The 22,996-nt window shown below is 42.3% G+C and overlaps 1 protein-coding gene across 2 annotated transcripts in view; it reads left to right on the top strand.

Annotated features, from left to right (window-relative positions):
* The window catches only part of VPS13B (vacuolar protein sorting 13 homolog B), a 947,892-nt gene that overhangs the window by 759,381 nt on the left and 165,515 nt on the right, over positions 1 to 22,996 (top strand). For both annotated transcript variants that reach the window (XM_065397834.1, XM_065397833.1), the window contains exon 35: positions 18,339 to 18,746. In XM_065397834.1, coding sequence (XP_065253906.1) covers positions 18,339 to 18,746 — 408 coding nt within the window. The remainder of the gene's footprint in view (positions 1 to 18,338; positions 18,747 to 22,996) is intronic.

Genomic DNA, 22,996 nt, shown 5'->3' with positions numbered 1-22,996 from the left:
GATCCAGGCTGATCATGTATATCAAATATATATGAAATATATCTAGCCAAAGCATCAGGGAGCCAAAATGCCTTTTGAAGGCTCTGGTGAAATCTGGAATAAAATCCTAAACCTAAACATTATTTTTTTCCTGTTTCGTTGTTTGCTTGTCTCCTCTCCCTTCATGTTTATTTCAGTGGCTCTCCATGGAGAATTCCTCACTTCTTCCCCTCTTTTCTCCATTCTTCTTTCCATTCTCTCTCATCTTCTTACATTTTCCCCTCATGTCCCTTTATCTTCATAGTGGGCCCTCTCCGTTGGTGATTGGAGGCAGAGTAAACCTTTTGTTCTAGCTGGAGTATAGACCACCCATATTTCCCTCCATCCAAAGCAATGTGAACAGCTGGCTACAGACATCTGTTTGTGACAGAGCTTTTTCAGGCATCTTAACTAAAACTTTTTCCTGACCCAGTTTTATTTGGAATATAGGATTTGTTAAAGAAAATCTGCAAATGTTTGGAACTTTGGGCTTGAGGTTTTCTAATGTATTTTCCTGTCCCATCATCCTGCTGAGCCAAAGATAGCAGACAAGTAGAAGAAAGAGAAACCAAGGCCAAGAAATGCATTGTGAGCTCATGTATATTCTGGCACAGGGGGCCTGGCTTGTTTATCCTTGTCACGTGGTCCACTCACTGCACGTGGCGCCTCCTCCTGGCCTCTCTGGGGATTAACCTCTTTCCAGATCCGAGGCCCTCTTCTGCTGCTCGCTGCACGCCCTGCTGCCACTCTCTCTCTCTTTCTGTCTCTGTGACTCTGGGTGCTCCTTCTTTGTGACTTGGCCTTTCAGCCAGGTCACTATACGTACTTCCCTTTCCGGGGTATCAAAGTCTTTCCTTACCAGCAGTCATAGAATCATAGAATCATAGAATATCAGGGTTGGAAGGGACCTCAGGAGGTCATCTAGTCCAACCCCCTGCTCAAAGCAGGACCAATTCCCAACTAAATCATCCCAGCCAGAGCTTTGTCAAGCCGGGCCTTAAAAACCTCCAAGGAAGGAGACTCCACCACCTCCCTAGGTAACGCATTCCAGTGCTTCACCACCCTCCTAGTGAAATAGTGTTTCCTAATTTCCAACCTAGACCTCCCCCACTGCAACTTGAGACCATTGCTCCTTGTTCTGTCATCTGCCACCATTGAGAACAGCCGAGTTCCATCCTCTTTGGAACCCCCCTTCAGGTAGTTGAAGGCTGCTATCAAATCCCCCCTCATTCTTCTCTTCTGGAGACTAAACAATCCCAGTTCCCTCAGCCTCTCCTCATCAGTCATGCGCTCCAGACCCCTAATCATTTTTGTTGCCCTCCGCTGGACTCTTTCCAATTTTTCCACATCCTTCTTGTAGTGTGGGGCCCAAAACTGGACACAGTACTCCAGATGAGGCCTCACCAATGTCGAATAAAGGGGAACGATCACGTCCCTCGATCTGCTGGCAATGCCCCTACTTATACAGTCCAAAATGCCGTTAGCCTTCTTGGCAACAAGAGCACACTGTTGACTCATATCCAGCTTCTCATCCACTGTGACCCCTAGGTCCTTTTCTGCAGAACTGCTACCTAGCCACTCGGTCCCTAGTCTGTAGCAGTGCATAGGATTCTTCCGTCCTAGGTGCAGGACTCTGCACTTGTCCTTGTTGAACCTCATCAGGTTTCTTTTGGCCCAATCCTCTAATTTGTCTAGGTCCCTCTGTATCCGATCCCTACCCTCTAGTGTATCTACCACGCCTCCTAGTTTAGTGTCATCGGCAAACTTGCTGAGAGTGCAGTCCACACCATCCTCCAGATCATTAATAAAGATATTAAACAAAACCGGCCCCAGGACCGACCCTTGGGGCACTCCGCTTGAAACTGGCTGCCAACTAGACATGGAGCCATTGATCACTACCCGTTGAGCCCGACGATCTAGCCAGCTTTCTATCCACCTTACAGTCCATTCATCCAGCCCATACTTCTTTAACTTGGCAGCAAGAATACTGTGGGAGACCGTATCAAAAGCTTTGCTAAAGTCAAGGAATAACACATCCACTGCTTTCCCCTCATCCACAGAGCCAGTTATCTCATCATAGAAGGCAATTAGGTTAGTCAGGCACGACTTCCCCTTGGTGAATCCATGCTGACTGTTCCTGATCACTTTCCTCTCCTCTAAGTGTTTCATAATTGATTCCTTGAGGACCTGCTCCATGATTTTTCCAGGGACTGAGGTGAGGCTGACTGGCCTGTAGTTCCCCGGATCCTCCTTCTTCCCTTTTTTAAAGATGGGCACTACATTAGCCTTTTTCCAGTCATCCGGGACCTCCCCCGATCGCCATGAGTTTTCAAAAATAATGGCTAATGGCTCTGCAATCTCATCCGCCAACTCCTTTAGCACCCTCGGATGCAGCGCATCCGGCCCCATGGACTTGTGCACATCCAGTTTTTCTAAATAGTCCCGAACCACTTCTTTCTCCACAGAGGGCTGGTCACCTTCTCCCCATATTGTGCTGCCCAGTGCAGCAGTCTGGGAGCTGACCTTGTTTGTGAAGACAGAGGCAAAAAAATCATTGAGTACATTAGCTTTTTCCACATCCTCGGTCACTAGGTTGCCTCCCTCATTCAGTAAGGGGCCCACACTTTCCTTGACTTTCTTCTTGTTGCTAACATACCTGAAGAAACCCTTCTTGTTACTCTTAACATCTCTTGCTAGCTGCAACTCCAAGTGTGATTTGGCCTTCCTGATTTCACTCCTGCATGCCTGAGCAATATTTTTATACTCCTCCCTGGTCATTTGTCCAATCTTCCACTTCTTGTAAGCTTCTTTTTTGCGTTTAATATCAGCAAGGATTTCACTGTTTAGCCAAGCTGGTCGCCTGCCATGTTTACTATTCTTTCTACACATCAGGATGGTTTGTTCCTGCAACCGCAATAAGGATTCTTTAAAATACAGCCAGCTCTCCTGGACCCCTTTGCCCTTCATGTTATTCTCCCAGGGGATCCTGCCCATCTGTTCCCTGAAGGAGTCAAAGTCTGCTTTTCTGAAGTCCAGGGTCCGTATTCTGCTGCTCTCCTTTCTTCCTTGTGTCAGGATCCTGAACTCGACCATCTCATGGTCACTGCCTCCCAGGTTCCCATCCACTTTTGCTTCCCCTACTAATTCTTCCCTGTTTGTGAGCAGCAGGTCAAGAAAAGCTCTGCCCCTAGTTGGTTCCTCCAGCACTTGCACCAGGAAATTGTCCCCTACACTTTCCAAAAACTTCCTGGATTGTCTGTGCACTGCTGTATTGCTCTCCCAGCAGATATCAGGGTGATTAAAGTCTCCCATGAGAACCAGGGCCTGCGATCTAGCAACTTCTGCTAGTTGCCAGAAGAAAGCCTCGTCCACCTCATCCCCCTGGTCTGGTGGTCTATAGCAGACTCCGACCACGACATCACCCTTGTTGCTCACACTTCTCAACTTTATCCAGAGACACTCAGGTTTTTCTGCAGTTTCATACCGGAGCTCTGAGCAGTCATACTCCTCTCTTACATACAACGCAACTCCCCCACCTTTTCTGCCCTGCCTGTCCTTTCTGAACAGTTTATATCCATCCATGATAGTACTCCAGTCATGTGAGTTATTCCACCAAGTCTCTGTTATTCCAATTGCATCATAGTTCCCTGACTGTGCCAGGACTTCCAGTTCTCCCTGCTTGTTTCCCAGGCTTCTTGCATTTGTGTATAGGCACTTAAGATAACTCATTGATTGTCCCTCTTTCTCAGTATGAGACAGGAGTCCTCCCCTCTTGCGCTCTCCTGCTTGTGCTTCCTCCCAGGATCCCATTTCCCCACTTACCTCAGGGCTTTGGTCTCCTTCCCCCGGTGAACCTAGTTTAAAGCCCTCCTCACTAGGTTAGCCAGCCTGCTGGCGAAGATGCTCTTCCCTCTCTTCGTTAGGTGGAGCCCGTCCCTGCCCAGCACTCCTCCTTCTTGGAACACCATCCCATGGTCGAAGAATCCAAAGCCTTCTCTCCGACACCACCTGCGTAGCCATTCGTTGACTTCCACGATTCGACGGTCTCTACCCAGGCCTTTTCCTTGCACAGGGAGGATGGACGAGAACACCACTTGCGCCTCAAACTCCTTTATCCTTCTTCCCAGAGCCACGTAGTCTGCAGTGATCCGCTCAAGGTCATTCTTGGCAGTATCATTGGTGCCCACGTGGAGAAGCAGGAAGGGGTAGCGATCCGAGGGCTTGATGAGTCTCGGCAGTCTCTCCGTCACATCGTGTATCCTAGCTCCTGGCAAGCAGCAGACCTCTTGGTTTTCCTGGTCGGGGCGGCAGATAGATGACTCAGTCCCTCTGAGGAGGGAGTCCCCGACCACCACCACCCTCCTCCTCCTCTTGGGCGTGGTGGTCGTGGAACCCCCATCCCTAGGACAGTGCATCTTTTGCCTTCCAATCGGTGGAGTCTCCTTCTGCTCCCTTCCCTCAGATGGGTCATCTACTCCACTCTCCGCATTAGTACCTATAGAGAGAACATGGAAACGATTGCTCACCTGTATCTCCATTGCTGGTACATGGACGCTCCTCTTTCTCCTTCTGGAGGTCACATGCTGCCAAACTTCTTCATCATCCGTCTGTCCCTGCTGCGCCTGCTCTGAATCTTCAGAACATTGTGGCCGTAGAAGCATCTCCTGACGTCTGTCCAGGAAATCTTCATTTTCCCTTATGCAACGCAGAGTCGATACTCGTTTCTCCAGACCTCGAACCTTTTCTTCCAATATGGAGACCAGCTTGCACTTTGTACAGACAAAGTTGCTTCTGTCCTGTGGAAGAAAGAGAAACATGGCACAACCTGTGCAGGTTACAACAGCTGATCGCTCACCTTCCATATCACCTTCCTCTTAAGAGCTTCCTCAGCTGTTGCAGGAACTACTCAGAGAAACCAGCGGATGAAAGCCTCAGTGAGCTCTCTCCAGGCGAACTCCCAGGCAAACTCCCTCTGTTAGCCTCTGCTGTTCGCCGCTCAGCTGGTTCGCTGCTGACTGCCCTTACATACCAGTCAGGCCCACCAACACAGCCCCCCAATGCAGCACTTAGCGTACCTCCTCTCGCACAGCTCCCAGGCAAACCTGGGGAAGTGAGTCTTCTCACTCACTGTCCCTATGGTGCCACTTCCTCAGTGGCTGGTAGGGGAACCTGGGCCCACCCTCTACTCCAGGTTCCAACACAGGGACCCTCTAGTCAGCAGCCCAGATCTGTTCCATCCTTGATCTTCACTGCCTTTTCCCTGAGCCTGTCCTTACCTTCTGGCTCTCCCTCCTTCTCTTGCCAGCCCCATAGCTCCCTCCTCTCAGGGAGCAACTGTAGGTTACTTGCTTCTACAGCTCCAAACACACCTCCCTGCAGACTACTACCCTGCAGCCTCATCTCTGCTGCCGACTTCCCATTTTTATAAACCCAGCCCAGCTCGTTCCTCCTCAACTGAGCTCTCTCATTATTTGCCCCAGTCCCAGTCAGAGGATTACTTACGCCACCTGATTCCCCTTAGTTGTGGCCTGTCTGGCTAATTGGCCCTCTTCTTAGTCTACATTAACCCCTTCAGGGCAAGTGTGGGGTGAACACCCCATCACAATTCTGTCGGAATCCCCAGTGACAGTAAGATTCCAGACATGTATGGAATGCTGGTGCCCCCCATAATGACTATGGGGAAGATTCCACATTGCAGCCAGTGCATGGGGCAAAGGCTATGCTGAGATGGCTGAGCAGGCACCAGTACTGTTCTCCTATCCCTTTTCAAGCAGGATCCAAAGCAGGAGGGAGCAGCAGAGACAACATAAAAGCAGACTGTGGAGAAAATGTCTGTATTAGTTCAGAGTCTTGGCAACACCTCCTCTGCAGTTGTTTCTAACTCTAGTAGCTTCTCAGACAACCTCAGTCATGCTGCTATTTCCCCTCTAAAACCAGCCCTGCCCCAGATTGCACTACAGCTGCAACAGGAAGTGACTACTTCCCTGTGTGTTCTTACCACTCCCACAAACACCCACTAAGCAGTTAATATCAGTGCCACCAGAAGTAGTGCCATGACTGCTTGTCTGCCTGGGGAAGCAAGCAGCCTATGTCTCCACAAACAAGGGACTATCCTACCCTTACTTTTGGGGAAAACCATGCTCATCCTGTGCCTCCTATCCTGCCCAGGTTTCCCTTGACAGTAGTCAGGATGGACTGTTAAAGTGACCAGGATCAAATTCCATCGTCCTCAATAAACAGGAGCCTTAGTATGTCAATAGGACAAACAATAGGAAAAAAATCCTGCCCATGAGTCTCATTCTGCTCCCCAGAACCTATCTGTTCCCAACATAAAAAGTGTTAACAAGGGAAATCTGAGGAAGGTAAAGACAATTCTGAGACCTAATTCTGATTTGTACTCAGAGTGGCTCTTTAGTTATGAGGTAATGTCTGAATTGCAAGCCTTGAATCGTCTCAAAATAAAGGTGAAGAAAAGACTGGTCATTGCACTGCTCTCATTCGTCACTGGTCCAGCATCATAAGAGTCTCTAATAAAAGAAATCCAAAAGCTAGAAGAGGCCTCATAAATTGTTGTTAGCTCACCATTCCCAATTTGGATCAAGGTAAGAAAGACAAAGAAACTGAAGGCAAATATTTCCCCTTCCTGCTTCTTTTAAGCAGGGCCAGCTCCAGGGTTTTGGCCGCCCCAAGCAGCCAAAAAAAAAAAAAAAAAAGCCGCGATCGCGATCTGCGGCGGCAATTCGGCGGGAGGTCCTTCGCTCCGAGCGGGAGTGAGGGACCATCCGCCGAATTGCCGCTGAATAGCTGGACGTGCCGCCCCCCTCCGGAGTGGCCGCCCCAAGCACCTGCTTGCCAGGCTGGTGCCTAGAGCCGGTCCTGCTTTTAAGATTATGTTAAGGAAAGTGTTATGTATGGTTCAAGTGTGAACTGCACCTGTGAACTCTCTCTATCCGTGAGCAGTTCTTTCAAGTGACATGCTGACTGACACCTGGTGGACTTTAACTGCCCTGATATCTGTTGGAAAAGTAATATGGCGAAACACAAAATATCCAATACATTCTTGGAATGTATTAGTAAAAACTTTTTGTTTCAGGAAATAACCAGGAGGACAGCCATATTAGACTTTATTCTGACCAACAGGGAGGAATTGGTTGCAAATCTGAAGGTTGAGGACAATCTGTGTGAAAGTGATCGTGAAATGATAAATTTCATGATTCTATGAAAAGGAAGGAGTGAAAGCAGCAAAATAAAGGCAATGGACTTCAAAAAATAGATTTTAACAAACTCAGAGAACGGGTAGGTAAGGTCCCATGGACAGAAAATCTAAGGGAAAGATAGCTCAGGAGAGCTGATAGTTTCTCAAGGAGACAATATTAAAGGCACAACAGCAAACTGTCCTGATGCAAAGGAAAGATAGGAAAAATAGTAAGAGGCCAATTTGGCTGCATTAGGAGCTCTTTAGTGGTCTGAAAATCAAAAAAGAATCCTATAAAAAAATGGAATCATGGACAAATTGCTATGGATGAGTTGAAAAGATTAGACAAACATGTAAGGCAACATCAGAAAGGTAAGGCACAAAATGACTTACTAGCAAGGAACATAAAAGACAAGGTGAAGAGGTTCTGGGAATACAATAGGAGCAGGAGAAAGATGAAGGAAAGTGTAGGGGCCTCTACTTAGCATGAAAGGAGAGCTAATACGGGATAACATCTAGAAGGCTGAGGTGTTTAATGCCTATTTTGCTTCAGTCTTCATTTAAAAGGTAAATTGTGACCAGATACTTAACACAAGGGGGGAGAAATGCAAGACAAAATAGGGAAAGAATAGGTTATTTAGAATATTTAGATAAGTTAGATATATTCAAGTGGGCAGGGCCCGATGAAATTCACACTAGGGTACTTAAGGAACTAGCTGAAGCAATCTTAGACCTATGAGCAATTATCTTTGAGAACTCAGAGAAGGTGGGTGAGATCCCAGAGAATTGGAGAAGGGAAAACAGAGTGTCTATCTTTAAAGGGAGGAACAAAGAGGACCCCAGGAATTATAGACCTGGAAAGATATTGGAACAAATTATTAAACAGTCAGTTTAGCAGCACCTAGAGGAAAATAGAGTTATAAGTAATAACCAACATGGATTTCACAAGAACAAATCATGATAAATCAACCTAATTTCCTTCTTTGACAGGTTTACTACCCTATGAATAGGGGGGAAATGTAGATGTAATATATCTAGATTTTAGTAAGGCTTTTGACACAATCCCACCTGACTTTGTCATAAACCAAACTAGGAATATGTGCTCTATGAAATTATGATAAAACGACAAAACTGGTTCTAAAACTATACTCAAAGAGTAGTTATCAATGGTTCGCTGTCAAACTGGGAGGATGTATTTGGGGGGTCCTGCAGGGGACTGTCTTGGGTTTGGTACTATTCAATATTTTCATTAATGACTTGAATAATGGAGTGAAGAGTATGCTTATAAAATGTGTAGGTGACACCAATATGGGAGGGGTTGCTAGGACTTTGGAGGACTGGATTAGAATTCAAAATGACCTTGATAAATTAAAGGATTAGTCTGAAATTAAAATATCATGTTCAATAAAGACAAGTGCAAAATCCTACACTTACAAAGGAAAAAATCAAATGCAGAGATACGAAATGTAACTGGCTGGACAATAATACTGCTGAAAAAGATCCGAGGATTACAGTGGATCACAAATTGCATATGAGTCAACAATGTGATGCAGTTGCAAAAAAGGCTAATATTGTAGGGTGTATTAACATGACTGTTGTATGTAAGAAATAGGAGGTAATTGTCTCACTCTTCTTGGTACTGATGAGGCCTCAGCTATAGTACTATGTCTAGTTCTTGATGCCTCACTTTAGGAAAAATATGGACAAATTGGAGAGAGTCCTGAGGAGAGCAACAAAAATGATGCAAGATTTAGAAAACTGACCTACGAGGAAAGGTTAAAATGAGAAAAGACAACTGAGGGGGGGGATCTGATAGCAGTGTTCAAATATGTAAAAGGCTGTTACTAAGAGGATGGTGATCAATTGTGCTTACTGAAGGTAGGATAACAAGTCATCTGCTTAATCTGCAGCAAGGGAGATTTAAGTTCGATATTAGGGAAAACTTTCCAACTATAAGATAGTGAAGTATTGGACTGGGCCTCCAAGGGAGCAGAGGCGTAGCGAGCGCCCTCCGTACCCTCCGACCGGAGGGGGCCCCGCAAGGAAGGGGGCCCCTAAAAGTGGCAAAATAAATACCGCATTCCAGTTTCTGCATTGTAAGGGGCCCCGCCTGGACATATGTTCGGAGGGGGCCACCGTTCGGAGGGGGCCACGTTCTTTGTTGCTACGGCCCTGCAATGGAGGTTGTGGAATCCCTGTCATTGGAGGTTTTTAAGGACAGGTTAGACAAACACACCTTTCAGGAATGGTCTAGGTATATTTGGTCCTGCTTCAGCACAGGGGGCTGGACTAGATGACCTCTCAAGGTCTCTTCCAGCTCTACATTTCTTTGATTTTATAAGAGACTAAGGCCATAGAATATCAGGGTTGGAAGGGACCTCAGGAGGTCATCTAGTCCAACCCCCTGCTCAAAGCAGGACCAATCCCCAACTAAATCATCCCAGCCAAGGCTTTGTCAAGCCTGACCTTAAAAAGCCATGTCTACACTTACAAGCTTACAGTGGCACAGCTGTACCAATACAGCTGTGCCGCTGTAAGAGTGCTTGTGTAGCCTCATTATGCCTACTGGAGAGAGCTCTCCTGTTGACATCATAAAAGCAGCTCAATGACCGGCGGTAGCTATGTCAGCGGGAGAGCGTCTCCCACCGACATAGCACTGTGTACACGAGCGCTTATGTTGGAAAAACTTACGTCGCTCAGGGGTGTGTTTTTTTTCACACCCCTGAGCAACAAAAATGTTGCCAGCATAAGTGCTAGTGTAGGCATGTCCTAAAGTGGTTGTCTAGAAACAGACAGTTTGTGCCCATCAGTCTTCTAAGTTCTGAAGAAGACTATTGATCAGGAAGAGGATATGTAATAGATTGATCTGGATTTTCCTCCCCTGCCCAGACTACAATTCTGCAATATTTAACATCCCCAAATCCACAGCATGATTTGGGGGCACCCCAGCCGAAGGAGGCAGTCCACATGAGAGGGCTCCTGCAGAGATGTGCGATTTGAAAGAACTGATCCAGTACCCTGAAAGAAAGATGTTTTACATCTCCAAAATTAAAGAATTCAGGAAAGACAAACAACTCATCTCATATCTACTTCACATTTGGGCCATAGAACCTGTCCTATCAAATGACTGATCCTGTGGAATCTACTCAATATTCTTTGTGATTCTGGAAAGGAATTACGATATGCAAGCCACCTTGGATCTTGAATTGCTCAATGTGTTCACCTGGAAATCTAAATGCATTATGTAGGCTGTAAATAGAATCCCTACCCCTTCTGGATTTTTCTATCATTGATAGATACATGTCCCCTTGTCATTATGGTATATCATCATAAGTATATATGCTTCTGAAACTACGGGAGGCACTTTCAGTCAGGACCCTGCCTTTCAGTCCATCACCCTCACAGGGTGTCTTTAATAATAGGCTTCCTAGATTGGGAGCCAACCTCTACCCATTGCTCATCAGATCACCCTCAAGAAAGAAAAGGAGCCCAGTTATGGCAGCAGCTATAGAAATATGGCTTTATGGCAAACAAAGAAAAAGTCACATTTTTCAAATACAAAGACTACAACTTCTGGTGGGTCATGTTAGAGTGTCTTCATTTTGAAAAAGAAACTGAGGAAGATTACAAATTATTCATCTAATATTAGAAACCCCACTGATTTGTCAGATTTCTAATGCAGCTAGCTAGTAGTCATGCTGGTATCATTTGGAACCAAACACTTCCCACAATCTAACCCTCCATCAGATAACTATTTCTTAGAAGAGTTAAGGTGCTTCTCCAGTCCTAATAGTTGAAAGCTCTATTCCAGACAGATATTAGTTTTCTTTATAGTAGGATTAAATCTTGTGGTTATGAAGAAGTTTAGTATTTTACAGCTTTGGAAGGTGGTATTCTGCAAAATACTCAGAGGGGACAGTCCTGTGTGCCAGCTGGGTAAAAGGACTGGTTTTCCGCCAATCCTCTGGGAGAGGGGGGGGAAATCCATTTAAGATCATGGGATACTCTGGGTCTAAGAAAAGAAATTCTCAGCAAAGAACACATTTTCCTTTCTCCTTGCTTCCCTCTCGTTACTGCTCTGTGAAAAAATCCTATACTTATGAGATCTATGACTTTTTTACACCCATATTTTTCATCATGAGGTTTCTTTTCTGATTCACCAAATTAAATGTACAGAGCCTAGCACGGTAGATACTATATAAATTAATAGAAATAATGACCTATTATATTTTCAATTCTGGCACGTCTCAGGATCAAGCCCACTGACTTCAACAGGAGCTTAGGGAATTTAGCACCTTGCCAGGATGAGGCACTTTTTTCCTATTCTAAGTATGGGGAAACAATGTAGTACTCAGATATAACTGTGTCATAACTGTGGCAAATGTAGACTTTGTAATGGTGAAACCTATCTGTCCGATACCTAGGCATTACAAGTTAAAGTATATTGCCATTATCTCCACAGTAATTGGTAAGGATACTACAACATGTATGAATATTAATATTTTCAGAACTGAAGTATGTAACTCATATATTTTCAATTTTAAGATATATTTATATTTCATATCTACCAAAAGCAAATAGTCATGGTTCTGTCAGTTTCCCAGCATTTCAAACAGTCATCCAGTAACTAACTTAGCCATGGATTCTAGGTTAGGCTCTATTGGAAATGGCACACCTACTGCTGAGAAAACTGACCAAAAAAATCAACCTTTGAAATGCTAAGCAGGAGAAGAAATACAATATTGCCTGGTATTATTTTAAAAGATTGGTCCATGTATGTGTAGAATTTTTCATTCCATTTGTTGGGGTTGACCAACACAACTCGTTCATGGCTCTGCCACTTTTGAATTACACAGTCACCCCTAATTCATGGTATAAAAAGACATCAACACAGAGCATACACAAATATTTCACACAGAGAGAAAATAGTCACAGTGCTGTAAATTTGCACCTATTTTTGGTACACCTTTAATAATGAAATGACAAAGGAAGAAATTGTTTCAGACAGAATTTTCAGAGTGCTGCTTATACATTTTCTTTTATAGATGTTATGATTTTGTTAAAACAGGCCATATTGAATCCATTGGGTTTTTTGTAATAGATTTCAAAATACATAATAAATGTAAGTAATATGATGACTAATGGGTCAAGTGAAGTTGGAACATTTTAAATGAGAAAATAGCTGGAAATAATTTTCAGGAAACTATTCCAGTTGATTTTTGGTCCCCCACAAGGTATACGTTAACATAAACTCCATAGAATCGCCTCTGGGATCTGAATTCCCTCTCTGATTTCATTATTGCAACGTGATTCTTTTCCTTTCACCGTTAAGTCATCTCCTGGTGTGGTGGGAGCATATAATAAGTGTAATTTATTTATGTTTGTCTAATCTCCTTTTAACTCAATAGTCATTTCATCATTCCGTTTCCTAGTAGCTGTTCAGAAAGTTGTGAAGGGTAATTAGAAACTAATAACTGACAGACCTGGATTTACTTGGTAATCTAAAGATATGTGGCAAGGGAATGGAGAGAAATGTACAGCAAACAGGAAAGCAGATTAATTAATTGCACTTTTTACTGGAAGAAAATATTTTTCCATGAGATCCTCTAATACAGTTTATTCGTATGTAGTTATGTAATTTGGAATAGTCCACTTTACCCCAGTTTGTTAAGGATCCCTTTATTGTTTATTTGCAATGGGAGAGCCTCAGACCACGATGGGGTGGGAATTGCCTATCCTGTTTTGAATCTGATTCTGTGCTTCAGGGCAGAGAATTTGCCCTTCAGAAGAGAGCTAAGGTAGCTATAAGCCACCTTTGCTCCCTCCTGATTCTAGTGTAACTTAGATAGCTCTGAAGGACTGTCTAAATTACTGCAGCCTATGTGTCCACCTGCCTGTGGACAGCAACACTGCCCAGAATCTCTTCTGTGCTACGTGCTGTGGTCCTACACCCGACGTGCCCTTCCCACCCGTGTGCCATGGCTTGTGAAGGTGTCCTCAAAGGACAGTCTGCAGCTGTCTTTCTTAGTTCTTGCACCTGGGGAATTCTCTCCCACCTCTATCCATGGTTTTTAGTGCCCCTTTATGATGCAATGGCCCTTTTACCTGGCGTGAAGGGGCCAAGTAAGGGGTTGAAAATTTCACCCATTATGATCTTTATCTGCTGCTGTAAGATGCCACCAATCTCCACTGATATATATTCTGTCCATCACTTAAACAAGTTTTTCTCAGAGTGAATGTTAATGTTCCTTTCATAGTGTTAAGGAGAAAGTATAAAACAGGGCAAACAATAAAATCACGTAGATTGCTCAGTTTTATTTTTATTTTTTATGTTTTACTTAAAATGCCAAAGAATCTTGTTGCATAATCTTTGTCATTATGAGATTGTTAAAATATTTGCAATAAAGGCTCCAATGTTATAGTTTCTGCAATTATGCTCTTGGCTGACCCACCAATTTCTGTTAGGCCTGATTCACTGTATAATAATAACCTAACATAAAACTTTGTCATGTTATCAGGCATGACAACATATTTTGCTGTGTGACACACACTGTTTCAGTGTGGAAAACAGGGAAGCCATCTACTTACCCTGGCTTGCTTTGCTCCTGTGTTTTAGTGCTAACTTTTTTTTTTATAGCTTTTTGGATGAATTCAGGGTTTATGAAAACAAGTGACTAATAGCACTAATTAAATACAGACATAATGAGACAGGTGCTGTGCAAGTTTCCTACTCAGCTCTGCAAGTGCACCTCAGTCCAATCTCTCTGACTAATCTATCCCTATATCTTTCTCTGTCTGAGAGATCCCAAGAGAGTACTACTGGGCAATTACTCATCTCTCCTTTAAGGCTCTCTCATGCAGAATGCTCTAGGATTTTATCTTGTCACCTCTCCTGTGGAACATGTATATTAGGATGCATTTATTCTTGCTGTTTGCAGAAGTAGAATATACTGCTACAGGAAAGCATCAATAGTCAAATATGCTCTTGAAAAATAAGGTGTCTCTCCTCCAGTTTAGTTTCTCACATGCTTAACTGTGAAGCAACACCAACAAATACTTTGAATTTGGTCCATAAGTGCAACTTCATTGATGTATAAAGATGATCTAATAGGGTATGATTTTCCAAAATGTCTAGGTGATTTAGGAACCCAAATCCCAGTGGGACTTGGAAACTTAGGCGTTTTTGAAAATTTACTAATAGATTTTTTACTTTAAAAACAAAAAGAACGAGGAGTACTTGTGGCACCTTAGAGACTAACAAATTTATTTGGGCATAAACTTTCGTGGGCTAAAACCCACTTCATCAGCAGGAGAAAAAAAACTTTTGTAGTGATAATCAGGATGGCCCATTTCAAATAGTTGACAAGAAGGTGTGGGTAACAGTAGGGGAAAAATTAGCATGAAGAAATAGTTTTTGCTTTGTGTAAAAGTACACCAGCAACCATGCAACAAAAACTAACCCAGGAACCTATCCTTGCAACAAAGCCCGTTGCCAACTCTGTCCGCATATCTATTCAAGGGACACCATCATAGAACCTAATCACATCAGCCACACTATCAGAGGTTCATTCACCTGCACATCTACCAATATGCTATATGCCATCATGTGCCAGCAATGCCCCTCTGCCATGTACATTGGCCAAACCAGACTGTCTCTACACAAAAGAATAAATGGACACAAATCAGACGTCAAGAATTATAACATTCAGAAAACAGTCGGAGAACGCTTCAACCTCCCTGGTCACTCAATTACAGACCTAGAAGTTGCAATTCTCCAACAAAAAAACTTCAAAAACAGTCCCCCCCCCCCCCCCCCCGGAGCACTGCTTTACCACGTTATATCTGAATTCGTGTTATATCGGGTCACGTTATATCGGGGTAGAGGTGTATTTGAAATGGGCCATCCTTATTATCACTACAAAAGTTTTTTTTCTCCTGCTGATAATAGTCCACCCTAATTGATTACTCTCATTATAGTTGGTATGGCAACACCCATTTTTTCATGTTCTCTGTGTATATATATCTTCCTACTGTATTTTCCACTGCATGCATCCGATGAAGTGGGTTTTAGCCCATGAAAGCTTATGCCCAAATAAATTTGTTAGTCTCTAAGGTGTCACAAGTACTCCTCATTCTTTTTGCTGATACAGACTAACACAGCTACCACTCTGAAACCTGTTACTTTTTAAAATATTTCCTTGTTTATTTGGGACGGAGAGTCCTGGAGAAAATCAGAGAGATTTAGTCTTAGGCCCAGACTTTTAAAGGTATTTAGGTGTTGCTGCACCTAACATTGCAATGCCTAACTGATTTAGGAGCCTACACCTCAATTTTAAAGGGAATTTAGGATCCTAATGCCTAAATCCCTTTTAAAATTAAGATTTAGGCTCCTAAATCAGTTAAGCATTGCAACACTGAGTGCAGTACGCCTTAATACTTTTAAAAATCTGGACCTCCGTGACTTACCATGCCCTTCTTTCTCAGTTTATTTCAAGTTGTTACTTATTTTGTTATTTTCTGCCCATCCTTCTAGCCTATATATGTGCCTTTCTATTATTTACCTGTCTTAGCTAGTGTAACACTTTTCAATTCAACATGGAAAGTTTCAGCACAAAAGGAAAATTTTTCAGAAAGGTATTAATTAAAATGGTGAGTTATGATTAAAATAGTTTTTCAACTGTAACTTACAGCTAACGGCTGCCAATGAAGCATTAATAATATTTTTCCAGGAAGGCTTTATTTCGAATTCCACGTTTGTTTCCTTAAAGAGATAATGGAAGTCCGACCTTCCCATTAGCAAGTTTATGTCCTGTCATTGTAGGAAAATAGCCCTAGTTTTACTTTTAGAGACTAAGGTCCTGATTCAGGAAAGCTTTTAAGCATGTACTTAAGCCTGTTGAAATCAGTGGTAAACTTAAGTGTGTGCTTATGTGATTTTCTGAATTGTGGTGTAAGGACCTAATCTTGCTGCCCTTTACCCTTGAGGTAAAAAGTTTCAGATTGCCTGAGAAGCAGAAGAGCTGAGTTCATCTGGCTAAACCACAAATCTCAAATGATTTTGTCTTAAAAGAACAAGCTGGTCATTTCAAACTTGAAACTTGGCCCAGCTTTGATTTAAAGGTTTATCAACCTATGTGAACCTTTCAACAAACTGTCTGCAACATGAACTTGTAACAAAACCTAAAATCAGGCAGTTTTGTATTTTGTTGTGAACATTTCAGACAGCTGAGTTGCATGAGTGAAAGTGATCGCATTGTGCTCTGTAACTGAAAAGAACTGTACAGAGAAAAAAATAAACTTTTTTCCTTAAAAGGGCAACTACAATTTTTCATTCTTCATTACTGAATGAAAGCTGAACTGCAAGGCAAAAATGTACTCACAGCAACTGTATGCAGTGGCTTCTTGTCTGGCTGACTGGACAAAAAGGGGTTGTTGCCCCTACAAGGGGCTCCCTCTGCAATTGGTACAAAAGAGGAGGAAGGGGAAAAATTACCTAGATGGGCAGGGAGGAACAGGAAGTAGCTGGACCAGATATGTGTATGGAGACACTGCCCTTCCAGATGACCTGGGGGAGAGGGCTACTTGTACCCCAGGCAGTTGCGGAGAAGCCCTCTGTCACTGTGAACAGGCTGGCAACACCCACCCTCCCGCAGACTGATTAGGAGTAGAACCGGGTTGTCTCATGATCTGCTGTGGGCATTATGTTAGTCTCCTTTTTACTTGGGGGCTGGGAAGGAATTTTTCCCTCACTGCCAGATGCCCAAGATGGAGTGGGTTTTTTCGCCTTCCCCACAGCAGGTCTGGGACATGGTGGGGTGGGGCAGAGGGGATAGGTTATGATGTCACAATGTAATAACTAAAAAATTTGACAGATGCCCAGTGCAGGTACTCATTATGGAAGGGATATAGTTATCAGAAAAAATGGATTGGAAGGGGATTTAGAGGAAAGTATCTCTTAAAGGAGGTGGGGAAGTGAGTTCAGGGCTCTTAATGTCTGGTACAGTGGGGAGCCATCTCCCTCCTTTTTTCTAGTCCCCTTAATCCTTATATGAGGGGAGGGCAGCAGGGTCCCAGTAATAGGCTACGTGGAACCAGGTTGGGTAGGAGGAGGACTGAAAGTAAGGGGAAACAATTAAGGAAATATTGATGGCCTGCACTGTATGATTTGTTGTTGGGTATTCCCATATATTTTAAGTGGGTAAAGTTCTGTTTTAATTAAACCACATCCATTGCCCCCTGTCTTTCTTATCGTGTGGCCAGGACAATAAAAACTGAGATAAACCTGGATTCCTGTGCTGAAAGCCCCAACTCACTGGCTCCGAGAAGTGTTCAGCAGCATAAAAATAAGATTTAACTAACCAAAAAATTCTGCTGCCCACCTACATAATCGTCTTGGTACTTTGCAGGAATATAACATCACAACTATTAGAAATGTCATTGCAACCCATGAAATTCATTTTATTGTGATTTCTCAAAATAATGCATTGTGAGATATTTTAATTAAACCAGGAAGTATCAATATAATTTCGCAGGAAGTACCAAGAAGATTTCACAGAGGGGGGAAATATTTATAAAAGGTTACATTATTTCTGTCCTGAATGTTTCCCCAAAGCAGAGATTAAGCATAACTAATTTTTTAGGTTTGCTTTACAGTTCACATTTAAGTACAAAATACATTTAAAACAGTATGATATAACCACTGAGTAGAAAACCAAAAAAGTATACACATTATCCATCAATTTTAGTGTGGTGAAAATTTCCACTGTCAGCTTTAGAGTTTATATACAGTACCACTAGAGTTGTTTGACAAAAACTCAAGGGAATGAGGAATATATATTTTCAGTCTGATGCACACAGATTTATGTATTTACCCTCCTACACACTGGAGTTTATGTCTATGTCTTTTCATAAGGCTGTGATGATCCCTGAACAGAAACAAGAACATAAGATTGTGTTAGATTTCTTCCATTCAAACAGTGATCACTGTTTTTAGTAATTTTATTGAAATGTCAAAATCAGCCAGAGAAATAATATTCTCCCTCCATACTTCAAATGAATGGTAATTATTTTTTCCATTAAATGAGTAATTGATAATGTTTTTGTCTCTCTCAAATCTTTTCTGCAGCTGACATAAATGTGGCTATATCAAAGCCTTTGAAAGCAAACCTGAGCTTTGTCAAACTTGATCAAATAAATCATTTTCTGAAGAAAATCGTAAGGACGAATGACTATGAGACTAGCAAGGAGGCTGCTTCTTCAGCTGATAGCATTCCAATCAAGGATGACATATCAGCACCCAAATGTTCCAGTAGAAAGGATTCTCCACCTGCAGTAAGTGCTAATGGAGAGCAAATGGCTTCAGTCCAAGAAAACTTGTGGAGAGTTGTTTCCTGTTTTCAAAAGATTTCCATTAATACTGCTCAAATGGTTGTTTCTATGGAAACCATGCCACACCTGAATAAACCTTTCCTGTTAGCATCTTTATCAACCCTCAATGGAAGTCTGAATGTCAAAGCTGGACATAAAACTACAGGTAAGAGCTTTTAACAATGAAAGATGCTACTTATTTGTATAAATATCATTATGTTACCCATTTTACAGCTTGGTAAAGTGAGAGATAGAGATTTGTGTTTGTTGCTCCAGGTAACACAGTAGTTAGCAGCAGAACCAATTACCTTAATTCTCTACTCTGAGGTAGGAGTTGGGGTTTGATGTGGAGCTCAGTAAACCGGTTGCAGTTTCCTGATTCAGGGCTGCCTGACCTGGAACAAGTTATGGCTACACAGGGGCATCCCTAATTTATGCTGCTAGTATAAGGTTCCCTATGATACTAGAGGATTCCCTATGATAGTAGAGCTCCACTCTGCCCATCTCCCTCCGCTCTCTGTCCTATCCTCCCCACCTCGCCCCCGGTCCCTTTAGCCCAGGGGGGGGGAAGGCTGACACAGGAGATAGCAGTGCTGTCTTCACCAGCTTTCTGCTGGCAGAGTGTTCTGGAATTCTCCATTAGCTTTCTCCCATCACTTTAAGGCACTTTGCACAGCTTACATAGCACAAAGTGGCTTTAGTGGAATGGAGAATCTAGCCCCAAGAATCCTGATTTCCAGTCTTTTACTGTAACCAGTAGACCACCAAAAAAAAGTCAACCTTCCTCCCCAAACCCACTCAAACTCTGTAAATTTTAGAACTACAATTTTATACAGTAGTTCACCAGTATTAGAGAAGCCAAGCCTGCCCTCTCCTGTATTCTTTTTCATATTGTGTAGTAATTAGAACTGGGGACTGGAATTCAGGATTACTGAGTACTAACTATTCTGGCTTTGCCTTGGACTCACTGTGTGGCCTTGAACCAATAAGCTAACCTGTCTCTGCCTCTGTTTCTCCATTAGTAAATGTAGGGAATAGTTTCAGTACTTCCTGTTCCTGTCAGGGATGTTATATGGTTTAGTGGTATTTGTAAAATGTTTGAAGGCCTGGGATAAATTGCAAAGTACTGTAACTATTGCTACTGTTTTATTATTAATTTGTCATAATTCTGGGTTGAATTCTGACTACATGGATACTGTAAGAAATGCTGCTAATGTGCTATGCATACAAGAGAGACAAATTAGAACTTCCCCACAGTAGATACTAGAGACTGGATTTTTAAAGGTATTTAGGTACCTAAAGATGCAGATAGACATGTGGTGGGATTTTCAAAAGTGCCTAGGCACCTAACTCCCACTGAAATCAATAAAATCAATGGGAATTAGGCACCCAGACACACACAGACAGAAAAGTCACTGCTGTGAGACTTAAGGCACGTTTACACTACCGCTTATGTCGATAGAGCTTATGTCGCTCAGAGGTGTGAAAAAGCCACCCCACTGAGCGACACAAGTCCCAGAAGGACTCGAAGAGGTGGAGTAATTATGCTGATGGGTAAGCTCTCTTCCATTGGCATAGCGCAGGGGTCGGCAACCTCTGGCACGCAGCTCGCCAGGGTAAGCACCCTGGCGGGCCGGGCCAGTTTGTTTACCAGCCACGTCCGCAGGTTTGGCCGATCGCGGCTCCCACTGGCCGCGGTTCGACGCTCCAGGCCAATGGGGGCAGTGGGAAGCCATGGCCAGCACATCCCTCGGCCCATGCCACTTCCTGCAGACCCCATTGGCCTGGAGTGGCGAACCGCGGCCAGTGGGATCCACGATCCACCGAACCTGCCGACGCGGCAGGTAAACAAACCGGCCCACCAGGGTGCTTACTCTTGCGAGCTGCGTGCCAGAGGTGCCGACTCCTGGCATAGAGTGTCTGCATCAGACGCACTACAGCAGCACAGCTACTCCGATGTAGCACTTCTTGTGTAGACTGGCCCAAAAATGTGAGGAATTTCACACCGTAAGTAGAATTAGCAGAACGCCAAACATAAATAGATTCCCCTTTAGGTTTAAGGATTTTTACACCACTTTATAAACTGTATTGGTTAGTCTCTTAGTAAAACTAATAAGATGGTGCATTTACATGATCTGGAAGGTAGCCAGACCTAGCCAGCTGGCAGTGTAGCTTAAGAGATAAAGAAAATGGTTTGTAGCTGAGAAGTATGAGTTCTAGGCCAAACTAGGTGATTTATTTCTTTTTCATCAGAAATATTCCTGCTCAGGCCAATAAACTTCAGTGCTTTTTTATTGTTTTAAAAGTTGAAAATGAAAAATTCAAGGTTCATAGAACATGAAAGGCTATGAAAGTGCTAGAGGCTGAAATTCTTGATTTATCCACAAATAAATTGCAGTACAGACAGGAACAGTGAATGCATTCCCACGCTTTTCCAATCGTATCTCAATCCTCGTATGGAAAGAGCAGCAATAGAGTAGAGTAAAGGGCATTTTTAATATCCTTTACATAGTTTTAGCCTTCTCTGTGTGTTCTAATCCTCTTTCTTTCCGTCACTTCCCTTCTATCGTACTCATACTTTATCCCTCCGATGGTACATTATGGTGTCCACATAAGCTTCTATATATCAAAGCCAAGCCTGTTCTGTCACTGTACTTTAAAGCAATTTGGCAAACTCAGCAGTGTATATCACTTCCCCCTGAGTTTTCATCCTCCCAGAAGGACTTACCTTGACTTGCATATTAAACCTCAGAAACATTCTGCTACAAAGTTGTATTTCTTAATCTTTCAGGCAGTGCCAGGAGACAGATTATGTTTGGGTTTTTTGAATGCGGTAAACTACACTCAAGTCTCTAGTGTGTTTTTATTCTGGCAAGCACTTTTAAATAAAGCGATAGTGCCGAATCTAATCAAAATGCAAGCTAATCTTTTAATATGCATAATATACCTAGCTAGATAATAAAGTGAGATCAACAGACTCTCTTCACATTTCTCCTATTAAAATTAGTGTATCTTTCTGTTTTATAAGAAGAAAAACACATCACGTACACACGAGCTTTTGAATTCCAACACAGCAATGTGGGAAATTGTTTTTAAGTTTCAATAACTGAAAAACACATTTCCAAAGAACTACATTCAAAACACCTTATTTAATACATTTAAAGGTAACTTTAGGAAATAAGATAAAATATTGTGATGGGGCTTGAATTATATTTTTGTCTCAAAGATCTTCACAAGACATAAGAATACTGCAGTTACTAGCAAGAATTGTTTTATTAAATGTAAAAAATGTCATGCAAGTTAGCTGAATGGAAAAATGCAGTAGCTGTGTCAATCAGATTTTTGAGAGCTAGGACTATATAAAATATGTCAGTTGTTCAGAATTTTCTTTTAAAAAAGTTTTATAGATTTACCTTTTGAGTTGAACAGGGTTAATGTCCGATATTTTATAGTATGAAACTAATACGCAAATACTTTACTGTGTCTTTGATTTTATAGTCATATAAGTATTGTGACCATCTGTAGCAGCTGCATTTTACGAATTATTTACTGAACCAAACTGAGCACAGTGACAAAAGTAGTCATCTCAGATGTACTGTTAAAACAGGGAAAGAAAAAGGAGCATTGCTTGCCTTTTATACAGTATGGCCATCTGTTGTACAGATGTTATTATATAGAATGACTTCAGATTCAATAATTGTAGAAAAATTTCATTAAAACCTCAACAATTTGCACTTGTTTACTTGAATCTGCATAACTCCCCAGTGAGACAACACAACACACTTGGGGTTTCTTTGGTTCTCACTAGCTTTCTCTTTGATCCTTTTTGATGTGCTGACTTTAATAAACATAGTTAAAAAAACTGTTCAAAAAACATCATGGAAAAAACTACAAAGGAACAATTATTTCAGTAGAAACTACTCTAATCCCTTACTTACGCAAGCTATTTTTAGTGAAAAATGTTTTTTTACACATTTTATGTGACAGTGTTTTATAAACAGTGTAAATGGCCCCATTTCCAGATGAGTTTTAATGTAAGAGATGAAGTTGGTTTGTAATGCTAGAGGACTCATATGTGCTAAGAATTATTTAGAAAAACACACACGGGAATGTGTTGTCGGCTTGTTTCCTCCCTTACGGGGGGAGGGAGGGAACAAAAGCTTATGACCTTGTATAATGACTGAAGTTGTTTTTATTTTGTTTTGTTTTGTTTTAAATTAACAAAGAAGCTTGCCAGATGTAATTTGTAAAAAACTATTCTCTTCCCCTCCCCCCCCCCCCCCCGGACATTTAAAGTTAGTACCGCTTTAACCATGCAAACTCAAAACCACCTAATTTTTTTTTTCATCCTATTATTTAAGAAGAAAATTGAAAAATACAATGGCTAATCAGTTTAATTATTTTTTTCACTTTTTG

The sequence above is a fragment of the Emys orbicularis genome, chromosome 2 (assembly GCF_028017835.1).
Source record: "Emys orbicularis isolate rEmyOrb1 chromosome 2, rEmyOrb1.hap1, whole genome shotgun sequence".
In the NCBI taxonomy this organism is placed as follows: Eukaryota; Metazoa; Chordata; order Testudines; family Emydidae; genus Emys; species Emys orbicularis.
This window is presented reverse-complemented; position numbering and strand designations above follow the sequence as displayed.